Raw genomic sequence first — 13,463 nt, 5'->3', positions numbered from 1 at the left:
TATGCTGTAGCTCAGCATTGTCTACTCTGACTGGCAGCCTTTCAGGCAGGGAATCTCTCTCATCCCTACTATGCACATGACCCTAGGACCTTCTGCCCGCAGACCAGGTGCCCTACCGCCATTCTAGCACAGGCTTAGATTTCTTCTATGTACAGAACATCTCAGCAAGATCTCAGACCTGGGCCAGAGTCCTTTGCAGTAACTCACCCAGGAGCTCTGGCTTCTTGTTGGACAAGATCTGGTAGTAGATGTGGTAGTTCCTCTCAGCTTTCAGCTGATTGATGACCCGGGACTTTTCCAGGAGGTCTGAGGAATAAGAGGAGAGAAGGCGGGGCAGTTGAAATGGAGGATCAACGACGAACGGGAGAAAAAATTCATGGAGGATAAAGGCTTCTAGCCAAACTTCCGTCTCCACTGTTGGAGGCAATATGAGCAGCTGGGAATCGCAAGAGGCGAAGATGCTCTTACACGCAGGTTCTGCGTTTTGGGGGCTTCCCACAGGTGAGAACAAGGGCTGGGCTAGGTGGGCCATTGGCCTGATCCGGCCGGCAGGGCCTTACTTGCGTCCTTACGTTAATTCAGGGAGGAGGGCCAGAGATCAGGAGAAGGAAAGAAGGACAGGCCTTTGGCAAACTCACAGGTCTCTATGTCGGCTGAGGCCAGCTTCCCCGTCGCCCCAAAATGGATCCGGATAAATTTGCCCTGGAAGAGAAAAGAAGAAACTGAGCAGGAGGTGCAGGCAGGGCGGATGGAGCAAAAATAATAATTATCTATTGGTTTTATTCTCCCCTCCCCAATTATATACCGCTTGATGGCAGAGGAAAGCTTCACAGAAGTTTACAAAAAAGAATAGAACAACGAAATTATCAGTAAAAACAGTTCGGAACAGCTATTTCAAAGAATCATATAAAGTTGGAAGGGACCCAGAGAGCAGGAATATGCAGCTGTCCCATACAGGAATTTAACCTGCAACCTTGGCACAATCAGCTCTAACCAAGCTATCCAAAACATTCAAAAAAAATAAGTAAATGATAAGACAAGAACGTATGAAAACACACGGCAATGTTCTAAATCTCTGGGGAGTCTTGCCTAGACAGAAATGCGTTTAGCAGGTGCTGAAACGAGTCCTCTGGTGTCAAGAGGCAGGGAGTTCCAAAGGTTGGAAGCTGAAGCACTATAAGATCTGTTTCTCACCATCGCAGAACGAGGGTTGTTGGGCCCCTGTAGCAGTGTCAGTTCTGCAGGTGGAAGCGACTTGAGTGGGCCTATATGGGATTATGCAACCTCGTAGGCAGTTATTTTGGCAGTGTTTCCCCCCGCCCCCCGCCTCAAATTCCCTCTCGAGCGACACTCACAAATCGGGACGAGTTGTCGTTCCGCAAGGTCTTGGCATTCCCGAAGGCCTCCAGCGCAGGGTTGGCCTGGATTATTTGATCTTCCAGAGTCCCCTGTTGGTAGAGCGAAAGGTTAGACACATTGTCTCTACCAGCTCATTATTATTCCTTATTCATCTGCATGCCTCTTCATTGCCAAAAGTGGCTTACAAGTCTAAAACCAATATATTTGTGTGTGTGTATATATATATATATATATATACACACACACACACACACACACACACACACACACACACACATACAGTGGTACCTCGGGTTAAGAACTTAATTCGTTCTGGAGGTCCGTTCTTAACCTGAAACTGTTAACTTTAGCTAATGGGGCCTCCTGCTGCTGCCATGCGATTTCTGTTCTCATCCTGAAGCAAAGTTCTTAACCTGAGGTGCTATTTCTGGGTTAGCGGAGTCTGTAACCTGAAGTGTCTGTAACCCGAGGTACCACTGTATAGCAAGACTTGAATAAAATCCATAATTGCAATGTACAGTAAAGGAAGCCCATTTAGAACAGCAACCAAAACAATGGAAGAAGGAGGTTTGAGTCATCAGATTTGGAAAATGCCTGTTTAAACACGTGAGGACCAGTGTGGTTTCATGGTTAGAGTGCCAGACTAGGACTTGGGAGACAAGGGTTCAACTCCCCTCTGGGCCAGAAAGCTCGCTGTGTGATCTCGGGCCAGTCACCATCTGTCAGCCGAGCCTACCTCACAGGGGTAAAATGTGGAGAGGAACATCTTGGAGCAAAGGTGGGATATGAATATAATATCAGCAAACAGCTTAGAGGCCGGAGGAGCAGGAGGAGAAGGGAACGTGGTTAGCAGTGGGAAAGATACGACGACAGAAGTCAGTGGACAGTGGCAGCTCCTTCTTCCTTGCCCCTCTGGCTTTCCTTGCCTGCTAGTAGCTCTGAGTAGCTGTGGTCGGGCTGCTTTTCACGTGTCCGGGCCTTTAGGCTCTCCACTAGCCCTCGCCTGCTTGCCTGCTTCACCTCTAGCCAATCAGGGGTTGGGTAGTTCCGCCTATCATTTTCTCTGGCGCCACCTGGTGTTCGTCTCCTGTCCTTCTGCCCTACCAGCCCTGGAGGAGGCCAGCTACCACTACAAGAAGCCAGAGGCAGACAAAACGGTCACCTTGCCGGTAGCCGCGGCTTGCTCCTTCTTGGTCCGGTCGCCGATGGCAGCGATCACCGCGAAGTACTGGATGACACGCTTGGTGTTGACAGTCTTCCCTGCCCCGGATTCTCCGCTGCGGGGCAGAAAAACGAGGCTGAAGAGCGGGTGCGTTTGTAGACTGATCAACCGATTGATCAGCTACATCCTCATCCCACTTCCAGCGGCTCACGAGTGATCCTCCCCACCCCAAAATCAAGGGTATTTTAAAAAAATGTAATTTATTCTTCTAATATACTATGGCTGTTCTTAAGAATACAGGCCTCATGGACTGCCACTACAGCATCGGCCGTTTTGTGTTGCAAATAAGGAATAGTATTGCAGCTTTGCAGAGAAACAACAAAGACAAGGAACCTGATTTTTAATAGTTAAGTCTGTGGCACAAACGACAGCAGCAGGGAGGGAGAACCACCCAATTTTGTGAATCTTCCTTGCTCCGATGGTCGCCTGGCCAATTCTTGCTGCTCACCCCGGGAGACCAGGTGAGGAAGCAATTGTTCCCTTCTGTCCAGAGACAGAACAGGGCAAATGAGAAAAGGGGGGAAAAGAGGTTTGCCATGGTGTCGATGGGTTTTAGGGAAGACCTGTTTAGGGAATTTTTAAATGTTTGATGTTTTATCATATTTTTTATATTCTGTTGGGAGCCGCCCAGAGTGGCTGGGGAAACCCAGCCAGATGGGCAGGGTATAAATTATTATTATTATTATTATTATTATTATTATTATTATTATTATTATTATTTTGATGGAGACAGCCAAAATAGCAGTGTCAAGAGTTGATGGCCCAACCACTTGGAGGGTTTAAAAATAAAATCAAGCAGCATGTAAATTTTATGAAATAAAATGAATAGACCAAGAGGCAGACTTAGATAGAATGGCAGGGCCATAACATCTGCTTTGCATTCACAGAATCATAGAATTGTAGAGTTGGAGGGGATCCCGAGGGTCATCTAGTCCAACCCCCTGCAGTCCAGGAATCTTTTGCCCAACGTGGGGCTCAAACCCACCACACTGAGATGAAGAGTCTCACGCTCTACCATCCAGGGGATCCCAGGTTCATTCCCTGGCTGGGAAAGAACCCTGTTGGAAAATGCTGAGGAGCTGTTGCCAGTCAGTGCAGGCAATATGGAGCTAGGTCTGACTGGGGCTTCATCTGCACCTGAGGGTGTTCTGGAGACTTTGTAGGGAGAAACAGAAAGGAGAGGGGAAGGGAAGGGAGGACTTACGTGATCAGGATAGACTGGTTCTCACGATCTGCAGAGAGAGAGAGAGAGAGAGAGAGAGAGAAGAGTTAAAAGGGAAGAGAGGAGGGGAAAATGGAAGGGGAGAAAACGCAGAAGAAATAGGAAGTGGAAAATAGCAAGGCAGGATTTTTACTCCCCAGTTTCTTGCCAACAGAGAGAGAGAGAGAGTGTGTTTCTGCACCCTCCCCCTTTTCCTTAAAAGCTAAAGGTAAAGGGACCCCTGACCATTAGGTCCAGTCATAGCCGACTCTGGGGTTGCGGCGCTCATCTCACTTTATTGGCTGAGGGAGCCGGCGTACAGCTTCCGGGTCATGTGGCCAGCATGACTAAGCCACTTCTGGCGAACCAGAGCAGCACACAGAAACACCGTTTCCCTTCCTGCCGGAGCGGTACCTATTTATCTACTTGCACTTTGACGTGCTTTCAAACTGCTAGGTTGGCAGGAGCAGCGACCTAGCAACGGGAGCTCACCCCATTTGCGGGGATTCAAACCGCCAACTTTCTGATCGGCAAGCCCTAGGCTCAGTGGTTTAGACCACAGCGCCACCCTCATCCCTTCCCCCTTTTCCTTACCTGTCAGCATATACTGATAGGCGTTGTCAGAGATGGAGAAGATGTGGGGAGGGGCTTCGCTTCGCTTCTTTCCCCTGTAGGCAGCCACCACTTCCGCGTTGTAGACCGGCAACCACTTGTAGGGGTTGACAGTCACGCAGAAGAGCCCGGAATAGGTCTATAGAGGAGAGAGGGAGGAGGAGGGAGGAGGAAGGACATTCTGTAAGAAAATGATGTCTTATGGGGAACTAAAAGGGCAAGAAACTTGAAGGGTGGTGTGGGTTGTGAAAGGAAGCCGAGAACCTCAGGAGGCCTGGAATTATTATTTTTTAACCCTCCCTGCAGGTTTCCAGGAAACCCGACAACTGTCCACTGTTGGAAGCCGAAAGCTGGGGTAGGTGGAATTTTGGTTCAATCCTGCAGGGCTCTCTTGACACTCTTAACTATCAGTTCCCAACAAGTCCACTCCAGCGAGGTGGGAATATTGCAGATTCTGGATAATGTTCAGGTGCCAGGTAAGGGGGAATGTCTGCCCTGCCTCTCAGCCCAGCAGCTGTCCTGATGGATGGGAGGAAGAGTCGTCCAGCGTCACCCGGAAGCCTGCAAGTTTCCTACAAGGAAGGGCCGTAGCTCTGGTAGAGGACACCTGCTTTGCATGCAGGAGGTCCCAGGTTCAAGATCCCTGCCTGACACCCCGGAGAGCCACTGTTGCCGGCCAGTGCTGGCGATACTGAGCTAAAGGTAAAGGTAAAGGGACCCCTGACCATTAGGTCCAGTCGCGGACGACTCTGGGGTTGCGGCGCTCATCTCGCTTTATTGGCAGAGGGAGCTGGTGTACATGACTAAGCCGCTTCTGGCGAACCAGAGCAGTGCACGGAAACGCCGTTTACCTTCCCGCCGGAGCGGTACCTATTTATCTACTTGCACTTTGATGTGCTTTCGTACTGCTAGGTAGCAGGAGCAGGGACCGAGCAACGGGAGCTCACCCCATTGCGGGGATTCAAACCGCCGACCTTCTGATCGGCAAGTCCTAGGCTCTGTGGTTTAACCCACAGCGCCACCCTCGTCCTACAGACAATTCAGAGGTACACTGCGTCTAAACATGGAAGTTCTTCTAGCTAGCTATCATGGATAACAGCCATCAGCACACCTGTAGTCCATGAATTTGCCTAATCCCCTTCAAAAGACGCCCATGCTAGCACTCACCACCAGCTTCATGTGGCAGGCAGTTCCGCAAGTTAATTCTGTCTGTGTGGGGGGGGTTTAACCCACAGCACCACCCGCATCCCTTTTGATACTGAGCTACACGGACCCAAAATGGCCTGGCTTGAGATAAGGCAGATTGCCGGGTGCCAGGAAGGATCATGCCCACTTACATAGATCATCCAGGCGGCGTAGCGCTCCTTGAGGTTGTAGAGCACGGCAGGTTCGTGTAGGAAGGTCAGCATGGCCATGTCCTCGATCTTGTCGAACTTGGGCGGGTTCTGCTGCATGATCTGGTCTTCCTTCACCGTCACCGTCTGCGGAGAGAAGGCAGCGAAGCCTCAATCCAGCGGGACAGCCAGCGCCCAAAGGACGGGGAACCTCTTCCTCCCCCAAACGGCCCCCAAAATTGAACCCACCGGGTTGCGTCCAATGCCCTCCTCAGAGCAGATGCAATGAAGTTAACGGGCACCACTCAGGTTCGCGGATTCCAATGGGTCTACTCTGAGTAGGACTAGCACTGGACACCACCTCTTTTTTGACTTGGGTAGCGGGGAGAGGATGGAAGGAAGCCATAGATGGAAAATGGGAGGGACACGACAGGGATGCCCGCTCGACAGAACAGGGGCAGCCGCACTAGAAGCCCCCAGTCAGGGCATGGCAGCTGGCACCTCGCCTCACTGGGGAGGTGGGTGGCCGGAACAGCATTTATAAAAAGACAGATGAGAGATCATGAGGGCATGGTGTCGGGCAGAAGGGAAGATGGTGCTGGGAGGCATTTTTTTAATGCCAAAGTTTCGGAAGTTTTGGAGCACAACATGCAGAAGAGATACTACATTGGCAAGCAGTACGTTTCCGAGCACAATTCAAAGTGTTGGTGTTGACCTTTAAAGCCCTAAACGGCCTCGGCCCAGTATACCTGAAGGAGCGTCTCCACCCCCATCGTTCTGCCCGGACACTGAGGTCCAGCTCTGAGGGCCTTCTGCTGGTTCCCTCACTGCAAGAAGCAAAGCTACAGGGAACCAGGCAGAGGGCCTTCTCGGTGGTGGCGCCCGCCCTGTGGAACGCCCTCCCACCAGATGTCAAAGAGATAAACAACTACCTGACATTCAGAAGACATCTGAAGGCAGCCCTGTTCAGGGAAGTTTTTAATGTGTGACATTTTAATGTATTTTTAATCTTTGTTAGAAGCTGCCTAGAGTGGCTGGGGAAACCCAGCCAGATGAGAGGAGTACAAATAATAAATTATTATTATATGATGGGATGGGCATGAGAGCAAGAGAAATAGCCCGGCACCTTGCCATTCTCTGTGTCCGCGGTGACTTTGCCACCATCCCTGGACGTGATCTTGGCCTTGACGAACTCCAGCTTCTCATCCGGCACGAACACATCCTTCTTCATGTCGAAAGGCCGGTTCTGCGCCTCGATCCTCTGCTTCTCCGACATGCGCAGGTAAGGGGCTGCGGGGCCAAAGTCGGCCATCTCAGCATCCGAAGACATGGCTGGAGCTGGAACGGGAACATTTCCAAGGGTAACAACCATGCAGCAAGCAGGGGCGTCCTTACAGCTGTGACAGGAGCCCGGGGCTTGTGGGATTCGAACCCGGGACTTCAAGGCCCGGCGGTTGGGGATGGTGCAATATGCCAAGCAGCCACCAGGGGGGACCATCACCCCATGAGGAGGAGGTATGCAATATATGCAGTACACAAAATGCCCATGGGGGAGAGCTCCATGTTGCCCAACACGCCTCTCCAAAAGGGAAGCTGTTGTGCTGCTGCCCCCAAGTGGACATTGGGAGGACTGCGCCGTGCTTAACACCGCTGCCTCCTGGGCAAGTATTCTGCCCTCTTGTGGGCTTTCAAAAATAAAACACCCCTTAGAAACAGGTCTGGTTCTTCACCCCTAGAAGACGCTGCAATCTGGATGCCAGCTAAAAGAAGCTGTGAATAAAACACCTGCCGCAAAAGCAACTGCTGGACAGAAGCGCCCCATATTTACCTTTTTTATTTTCCTAGGGTTCCACAGGAGATCAGCTACCTGGGGCCGGATGACTGTAGGCGAAAAACACAAAATATAGACATGTTTATCCTCCCTGGCCTGCTCATCACAAACATATACGATATCTATAATTCTCTTCTTGCACTTTCCTGAGAATTTTCCTGATTTGCAATTCCTGAGCCAATACGTGAACAAAATCCTTTAAATTCGCACCTTGCCAAATCTTGTGACCTCAGATTTTGTGACTGACCTCGGTCTGCCATCAGCCAGCCCATCTGACTGCTTTCTCGCTTATACCCTGTCAAGCGAGTGACCTTGCCTGTCAGCTCCCTTCTCCTTCATCTTGGTAGTACTCAACAGGGAGGAAGGCAAGAGCAGACCTAAAATTCAGCGTCTCTACCTAGCATTGGCTGCGGTTGCAACGGCTGTTGGCTGTGGCGCCACCTACTGCTGGCCTCCTGCCTTGCGTCCCTGCCTCCCACCATTCCCAGTGGGCCCCACCAGCAGGGAGGCGGCTCCAGGGATAGAACTTCCTGTGATTGCGAATGGTGGGCCTGGAGGAGCAAAAGCCCAGGCAAACATTTACATGTTGCCCTTGCAAAGAAATCTTTGTGAAAAGTTTGCCTTCGTCTGAGGAGCTCGGGGCAGCATACACAGTTCTCCACGCACATTTTATCATCGCGCAACAACCCCGCGAGGTGTGTCAACTTAGGAAGCTGGGGCAGGCAGAGGGAGACTGGCCCAAGGTCACCCTGCGGGGTTTGCGGCCGAGAGGAAACTTGAACCGATCTGAGCATCTCATGCCCAGTTCTGCAATAATACATATAATTAGCCCCATGCCTGCATACGGACATAAGAAACTGTTGCTGTTGGACTACAACTCCCATCCTCCCTGGTCACCAGAGATGCTGACGGAGGATGATGGGCTTTGTAGTTCAACAAACTACCAGCAAAAGGCTACACTCCTGGGTTACAGCCTGCCCCGTAGTGAGTCACGGCAGAAGCAATACCGCCTTGCAAGTGTCAGTCCCCACGTGCAATTTTGGGCTAAAGTTAGATAGATCCCTGGTCTGAAAAGAGGAACCTCAAGTTGAGGCTTTCCCAGCCATCACCCGAGTTAAAATATTGTTTTGATGGGAGATGCCAGGGAACCCTGAATCTTCCGCCAGCAATTCATGTGCTCAGTTATTGAGCTGTGATGCTCTAACCATCACTGTGCCGTGGGGCTGCCTAGATAAGAGCATAAGATGAGCCCAGCTGGATCTGAACACAGGTCCACCTGTTCAAGCATCCTGTTTTCATAACAGCCAACCAGATGCATATCAGAAACTTGTAAGCAGGGCTTAAGCTCAACAGCGCTCTCTCTTCACCTGCGATTCTGAGCAACCAGTAGCACATAACCATTATGGCAGGCAGATTTATCGTCCATGAATTTGTCTAAACCCCTTAAAGCCATTCAAGGCTGCGGCCATCACTATGCCTTGTGGCAGCGAGTTCCACAGCTCAACTACGTGCAATCTGAAAACTGCTAAGCTCCCTGTGCGATTTGTCTCACGCCAAGGTTGTGATTTTCCACAAACACTTCTAAAGGGGGGGGGGGATAAACAGCTGTGGGTTCTTGAGGCAGAAGCACCCATACAATCAGCTCACCAGTTTTCCTTCCAGAGGGAAAACAAGCTAGACTTATGGCTACTACAAAAACGGAACGATGACTCGTTATTATAAAATTTTTCCAGAATTCTCTCCTTGGGCCACACTGTTTATCAGAAGCAAACCCGGGAGGAAAGTCCTTCGTTTCTCAACATACGGCCCATGGAAATTCTCACCTGATTCTCAAAGCCGCATGTAGGCAAGAGAAATCCCGAAAGATTTCAACGCCTAAATTTCGAACTTAAGTTTTAATATTCAGCTGGTAGGGGGAATCTAATGGAAATACTTGAGTTGGGGGGGGGGGAGAGGAAAGAGTGGAGTGTTGTCTTCAAAATTCAAACAAGAAATGCCTTTACACCACTCATTCTCGGGATGTAACCATTCTCAGAAGGATGGATGAGGTATTTAATGGTATAACCACCAGCATCCAGATGAAATTCTCAGATCTCAGGATTTGCAGAATTAACACACAGAATTAACACACTTTTGAATTTACTGGAAATGCACAACCAGGCACACTCACTAGTACAAACTCACATTCTTACACACTCATGAAAACACAGGCAGGGCTCTGTGCGGATGGGACACAATCCTAGCCCCTTCGTGCAACACATTTTGGAGAGCCGCGTCCAGTCCTTACAAGCCCCACTTAGGAAGTGTACTTATTTGCATATACTGTTCGTTACATGCGTGCAAATCTCTCTCCAAACACACGACCCACCAACGGGCAGGCACAAAGCCCCAATTTTGCACAGAGACCCCAGCCCAAACACACCCGCCCACAAATATTTGCAAACACCGCAGCCCATTCCCAATTCCAGCCACTGTCTTGTGAGCTGCTAGCATCAGGATTAAGAGCTGGGAGAAACCAGGGTTCAAATCCACAAAGCTCACGACTGGGTGACCCTGGGCCGGTCAGCCTAGCCTACCTCGCCGGGTTGTTGTGGAAATTAAAATGAGGAGGGAGGGGGAGAAGAACTAGGTATTCCAGCTTGAGCCCCTTGGGAGAAAAAGGTGGGTGATAAAGGCACCATTCTACCATTTGCCTGCATTGCAAATGTGCAAAAAAATTGTAAATATCACGAACCACCAGGTACATTGAAAGCGCACCTGGCAGCTTGGATTTCATTCCCTGCCCCCAGGATAGATTAGCTGGTAGATCATAAGACTCTTAATCTCAGGTTCGTGGGTTCGAGCAGGGGGTTGGACTAGATGTCCTTCAGAGTTCCTTCCATGGGTGCAAACTCGCTGTCTAGATTTTCCCATGCCCAGATGGCCGGAGCCCAATCACCGGCAAACACAATACCTTCTTAGCCGCCGCCAAACCCTCCAATGTGGAATAGCTGGCATTGGGCCTTACCTGAGACCAGTGCAAGATGGGTGGGGTTGTAAGCTGGGTGCTTGGCCAGCACCCTGGTTATAAACCCCCGCTCCCCCCACTCCCTCCCACCGGCCAGCCTCATATGGGCACATGGACCCATTCCTCTCTCCCCCCCCAACCACTTCCCTCCCCACCACCCCAATCCTATCGTGCTTCCCCTGGAACAATTGGAACAAGTCGTCATTGTTGTGGTATGAAGAATAAGAACAGGTTCAGGGAGGGGGGGAGCTGGACATCAAAATATCTTGGAACAACAGGGTTGAGATTCCAGTGCGGGGAGAGGAGGGGGTCTCAGGGGAGATGAGAGAAAGAAGCTGCACATACTTTTCCACTGCCCTCCCCAACGCTCTGTTTCCACATGTAATCTCTTGCACACCCTCACCCATAATTTATTGAAACCCACACAAAAAAAAGCAAACACCTTAGCCATAGTTTACTGTTCTCCCACCTGGCAGAAACGTTAATGGGAAGAATCCATAGAAAGGAAAATGTTGCGTCGAGGAATCGCGTTATTAAGTGCTGTTGATTTCGCTGCAACCCAAGTGCCGGGATGCAACTCAGATGGTTTGGGGATGGTTTTGAATGTGGGTAGGCAAACTAAGGTCCGTGGGCGTGATCTGGCCCAATCGCCTTCTAAATCCGGCCCGCAGACGTGTTTTTACATGAGTAGAATGTATCCTTTTATTTAAAGTACATCTCTGGGTTATTTGTGGGGCATAGAAATTCGTTCACTTTTCCCCCCAAAATGTATTCCGGCCCCCCACAAGGTCTGAGGGACAGTGGACCGGCCCCCTGCTGAAAAAGTTTGCAGACCCCTGGTTTTGAAGGTGTAACTGATATACAGTGGTACCTCGGGTTAAGTACTTAATTTGTTCTGGAGGTCCGTACTTAACCTGAAACTGTAGTTAACCTGAAGCACCACTTTAGCTAATGGGGCCTCCCGCGGCTGCGCCGCCGGAGCCCGATTTCTGTTCTTATCCTGAAGCAAAGTTCTTAACCTGAAGCACTATTTCTAGGTTAGCGGAGTGTGTAACCTGAAGCGTATGTAACTTGAAGCGTATGTAACCCGAGGTACCACTGTATGTCCAAAGCCCCGAGTTGCTTAGGGGGGCTCAGCAACCCCACTTGAAAACTTGTCACCGTCCTCCGTTCTTTCATTGATCCGTTAAACAGAATCAGGCAACATGAAGCCGATTACGGGAGCCTCACCTCAGGTGAAGCTTTCCTTTACCTTCTCCTGAGGTCTTTTGCTTCCCCCCAGGCAACCAAGACACAACTTTCGTAAGCACAAACCATTTTCAGACCGAGGGCCTCGGGAAACAACTTTAGATATTCCCACATTGTGCTTTCACCGCCTGAATTATCACAGGAGGAGGCGTCCATTTCGATACGAAGTTTGCCCATTTCTCCCCTGGCCACTTTCCCTGTGCAGACTCGTTCCCTGGAAAATATCGTAAGAGGGTTTCTATTGAGAGAGGGATATATATTTTCCCATTTTAAAAATTATTATTTGAATGCTGTTGCAGAGGGACCTGATTTGGTTGAAAGAAGGGCCGCTCCTGAAAGATTAAGCCGTGCTTGAAACTTCCACCCACTCAGGAGTGGGAGAAACACAGGCGTGATAGAGGTACTTCATTTCTCCCCCAGAGAGGCTAAAAGCAGCTTCCAGGCAGTGGGATTTGGGGTGGGGGGAAAGAGGCAGAGAAGGCTGAACGCTGCCCTAGCTCAGTGATAAGAGCATTCACTCTGCATGCAGAAGGTCCCGAATTCAAATCCTGACATCTCCAGGTAAGAATGGCAGAGATCCCTGCTTGGAACCCTGGACAGCTGCTGCCAGCCAGTGTAAGCAATGCTGAGCTAGCCACAAAATTGAACTATACCACCCAGATGCCTGTGGAAAACTCACAAGCAGGATTCAGGCATAAGAGCGCTCTCCCCTCCTGTAGTTTCCAGCAGGAAAAGCGTTATTTCCTCCAACTGTGAAGGCAGCAGCAGATCTGATAGCCCATCTCACATGTAGCAGCTGTCTTGCTCTCACTTTCACGGGGAATGGCACCGCTAGTCCCATTTTACAGCTGGAGAACTGAGGCCGGAAGAAACAACTTGTGCAATGCCGCACATTCGGTCCGCAACAGAGGGTTGTTTACCTGCATGGACAAACTCGCCTTTTCCTCTTTTTTCACTCAGGTGGAGAAAGTTTATGTATACGAGACTCAAAAAGTCCAGCTGACAGCCAAACCACGTTCTGGTTGTCTTTCGATTCATAGTTTGATTGCCCTGAGGCAAAAACATGAACCCGTTTAAACTTATGTAAGTTAAGAGGGTGATCTCTCAAACGGTACAAAATCCCTCAGAGAAGGACATAGGCAAAACCCCAGCTAAGTAATATGTGGAGAGCTGCACTTGGCAGCCATTTTTTTAATACTAAAAAGGAGGCTTTTCATTTGAGGGGAGAGAGTTAATAGGCAACAAAATCCAGATGTCTTTTCCCCCAGCAAGTAAGTTTTAACCAAGTCTTTTCCTTTTTTCTTTTTAGAGAAATCCACTGACTCTCTGGAAGGGCTTGAAAATCATTGCAAAAATCTAGAGCTGCCCTGTAATGACATAAAAACAGTAATAACAGAACTGGCATTCTTCTCCATCCTCCCACCCACCCACCCAACCAACCCGTTTTTTTGCAAAATGCAACAAGATTTCGATTTCAAAATTTGGATCCAGAATTTGCAGGGTTGTGAGGAAAGCATGGGATCTATGCTAAGCCCAGGGAGCTGGGCTTAGCTGCAGAGCTAATTTCAAACCACTGGGGCTCCGTTCTGGAAAGGCAAGGCGAGTGTACCTCTGAGCATGCACAGAGTGGCTTTCCTTTGCCATTTTGC

General features: G+C 49.9%; 1 protein-coding gene across 3 annotated transcripts in view; it reads right to left on the bottom strand.

Moving 5' to 3' along the window:
* Positions 1-10,667, bottom strand: part of LOC310746753 (myosin-7) — a 38,408-nt gene extending 27,741 nt beyond the window's left edge. Inside the window, exons 1-10 of one of the 3 annotated variants that reach the window (XM_083580746.1) lie at positions 10,567-10,667; positions 7,557-7,609; positions 6,855-7,066; positions 5,732-5,875; positions 4,377-4,533; positions 3,786-3,813; positions 2,522-2,636; positions 1,356-1,448; positions 639-702; positions 208-306 (exon numbers count right to left, since the gene is read on the bottom strand). In XM_083580746.1, the coding sequence (XP_083436872.1) occupies positions 208-306; positions 639-702; positions 1,356-1,448; positions 2,522-2,636; positions 3,786-3,813; positions 4,377-4,533; positions 5,732-5,875; positions 6,855-7,058 (904 nt within the window). In that variant the 5' untranslated portion in view covers positions 7,059-7,066; positions 7,557-7,609; positions 10,567-10,667. Of the gene's footprint in view, positions 1-207; positions 307-638; positions 703-1,355; positions 1,449-2,521; positions 2,637-3,785; positions 3,814-4,376; positions 4,534-5,731; positions 5,876-6,854; positions 7,069-7,556; positions 7,610-10,566 lie in introns of all 3 variants that reach the window. The other 2 variants (XM_083580748.1, XM_083580747.1) reach the window with 2 other exon arrangements.
* Positions 10,668-13,463: the final 2,796 nt, after the last annotated feature.

This window comes from Podarcis filfolensis (assembly GCF_964270895.1).
Source record: "Podarcis filfolensis genome assembly, chromosome: 13".
NCBI lineage: Eukaryota > Metazoa > Chordata > Lepidosauria > Squamata > Lacertidae > Podarcis > Podarcis filfolensis.
Note: the sequence above shows the minus strand (reverse complement) of the source record. Positions and strands in the feature narration are given on the sequence as shown.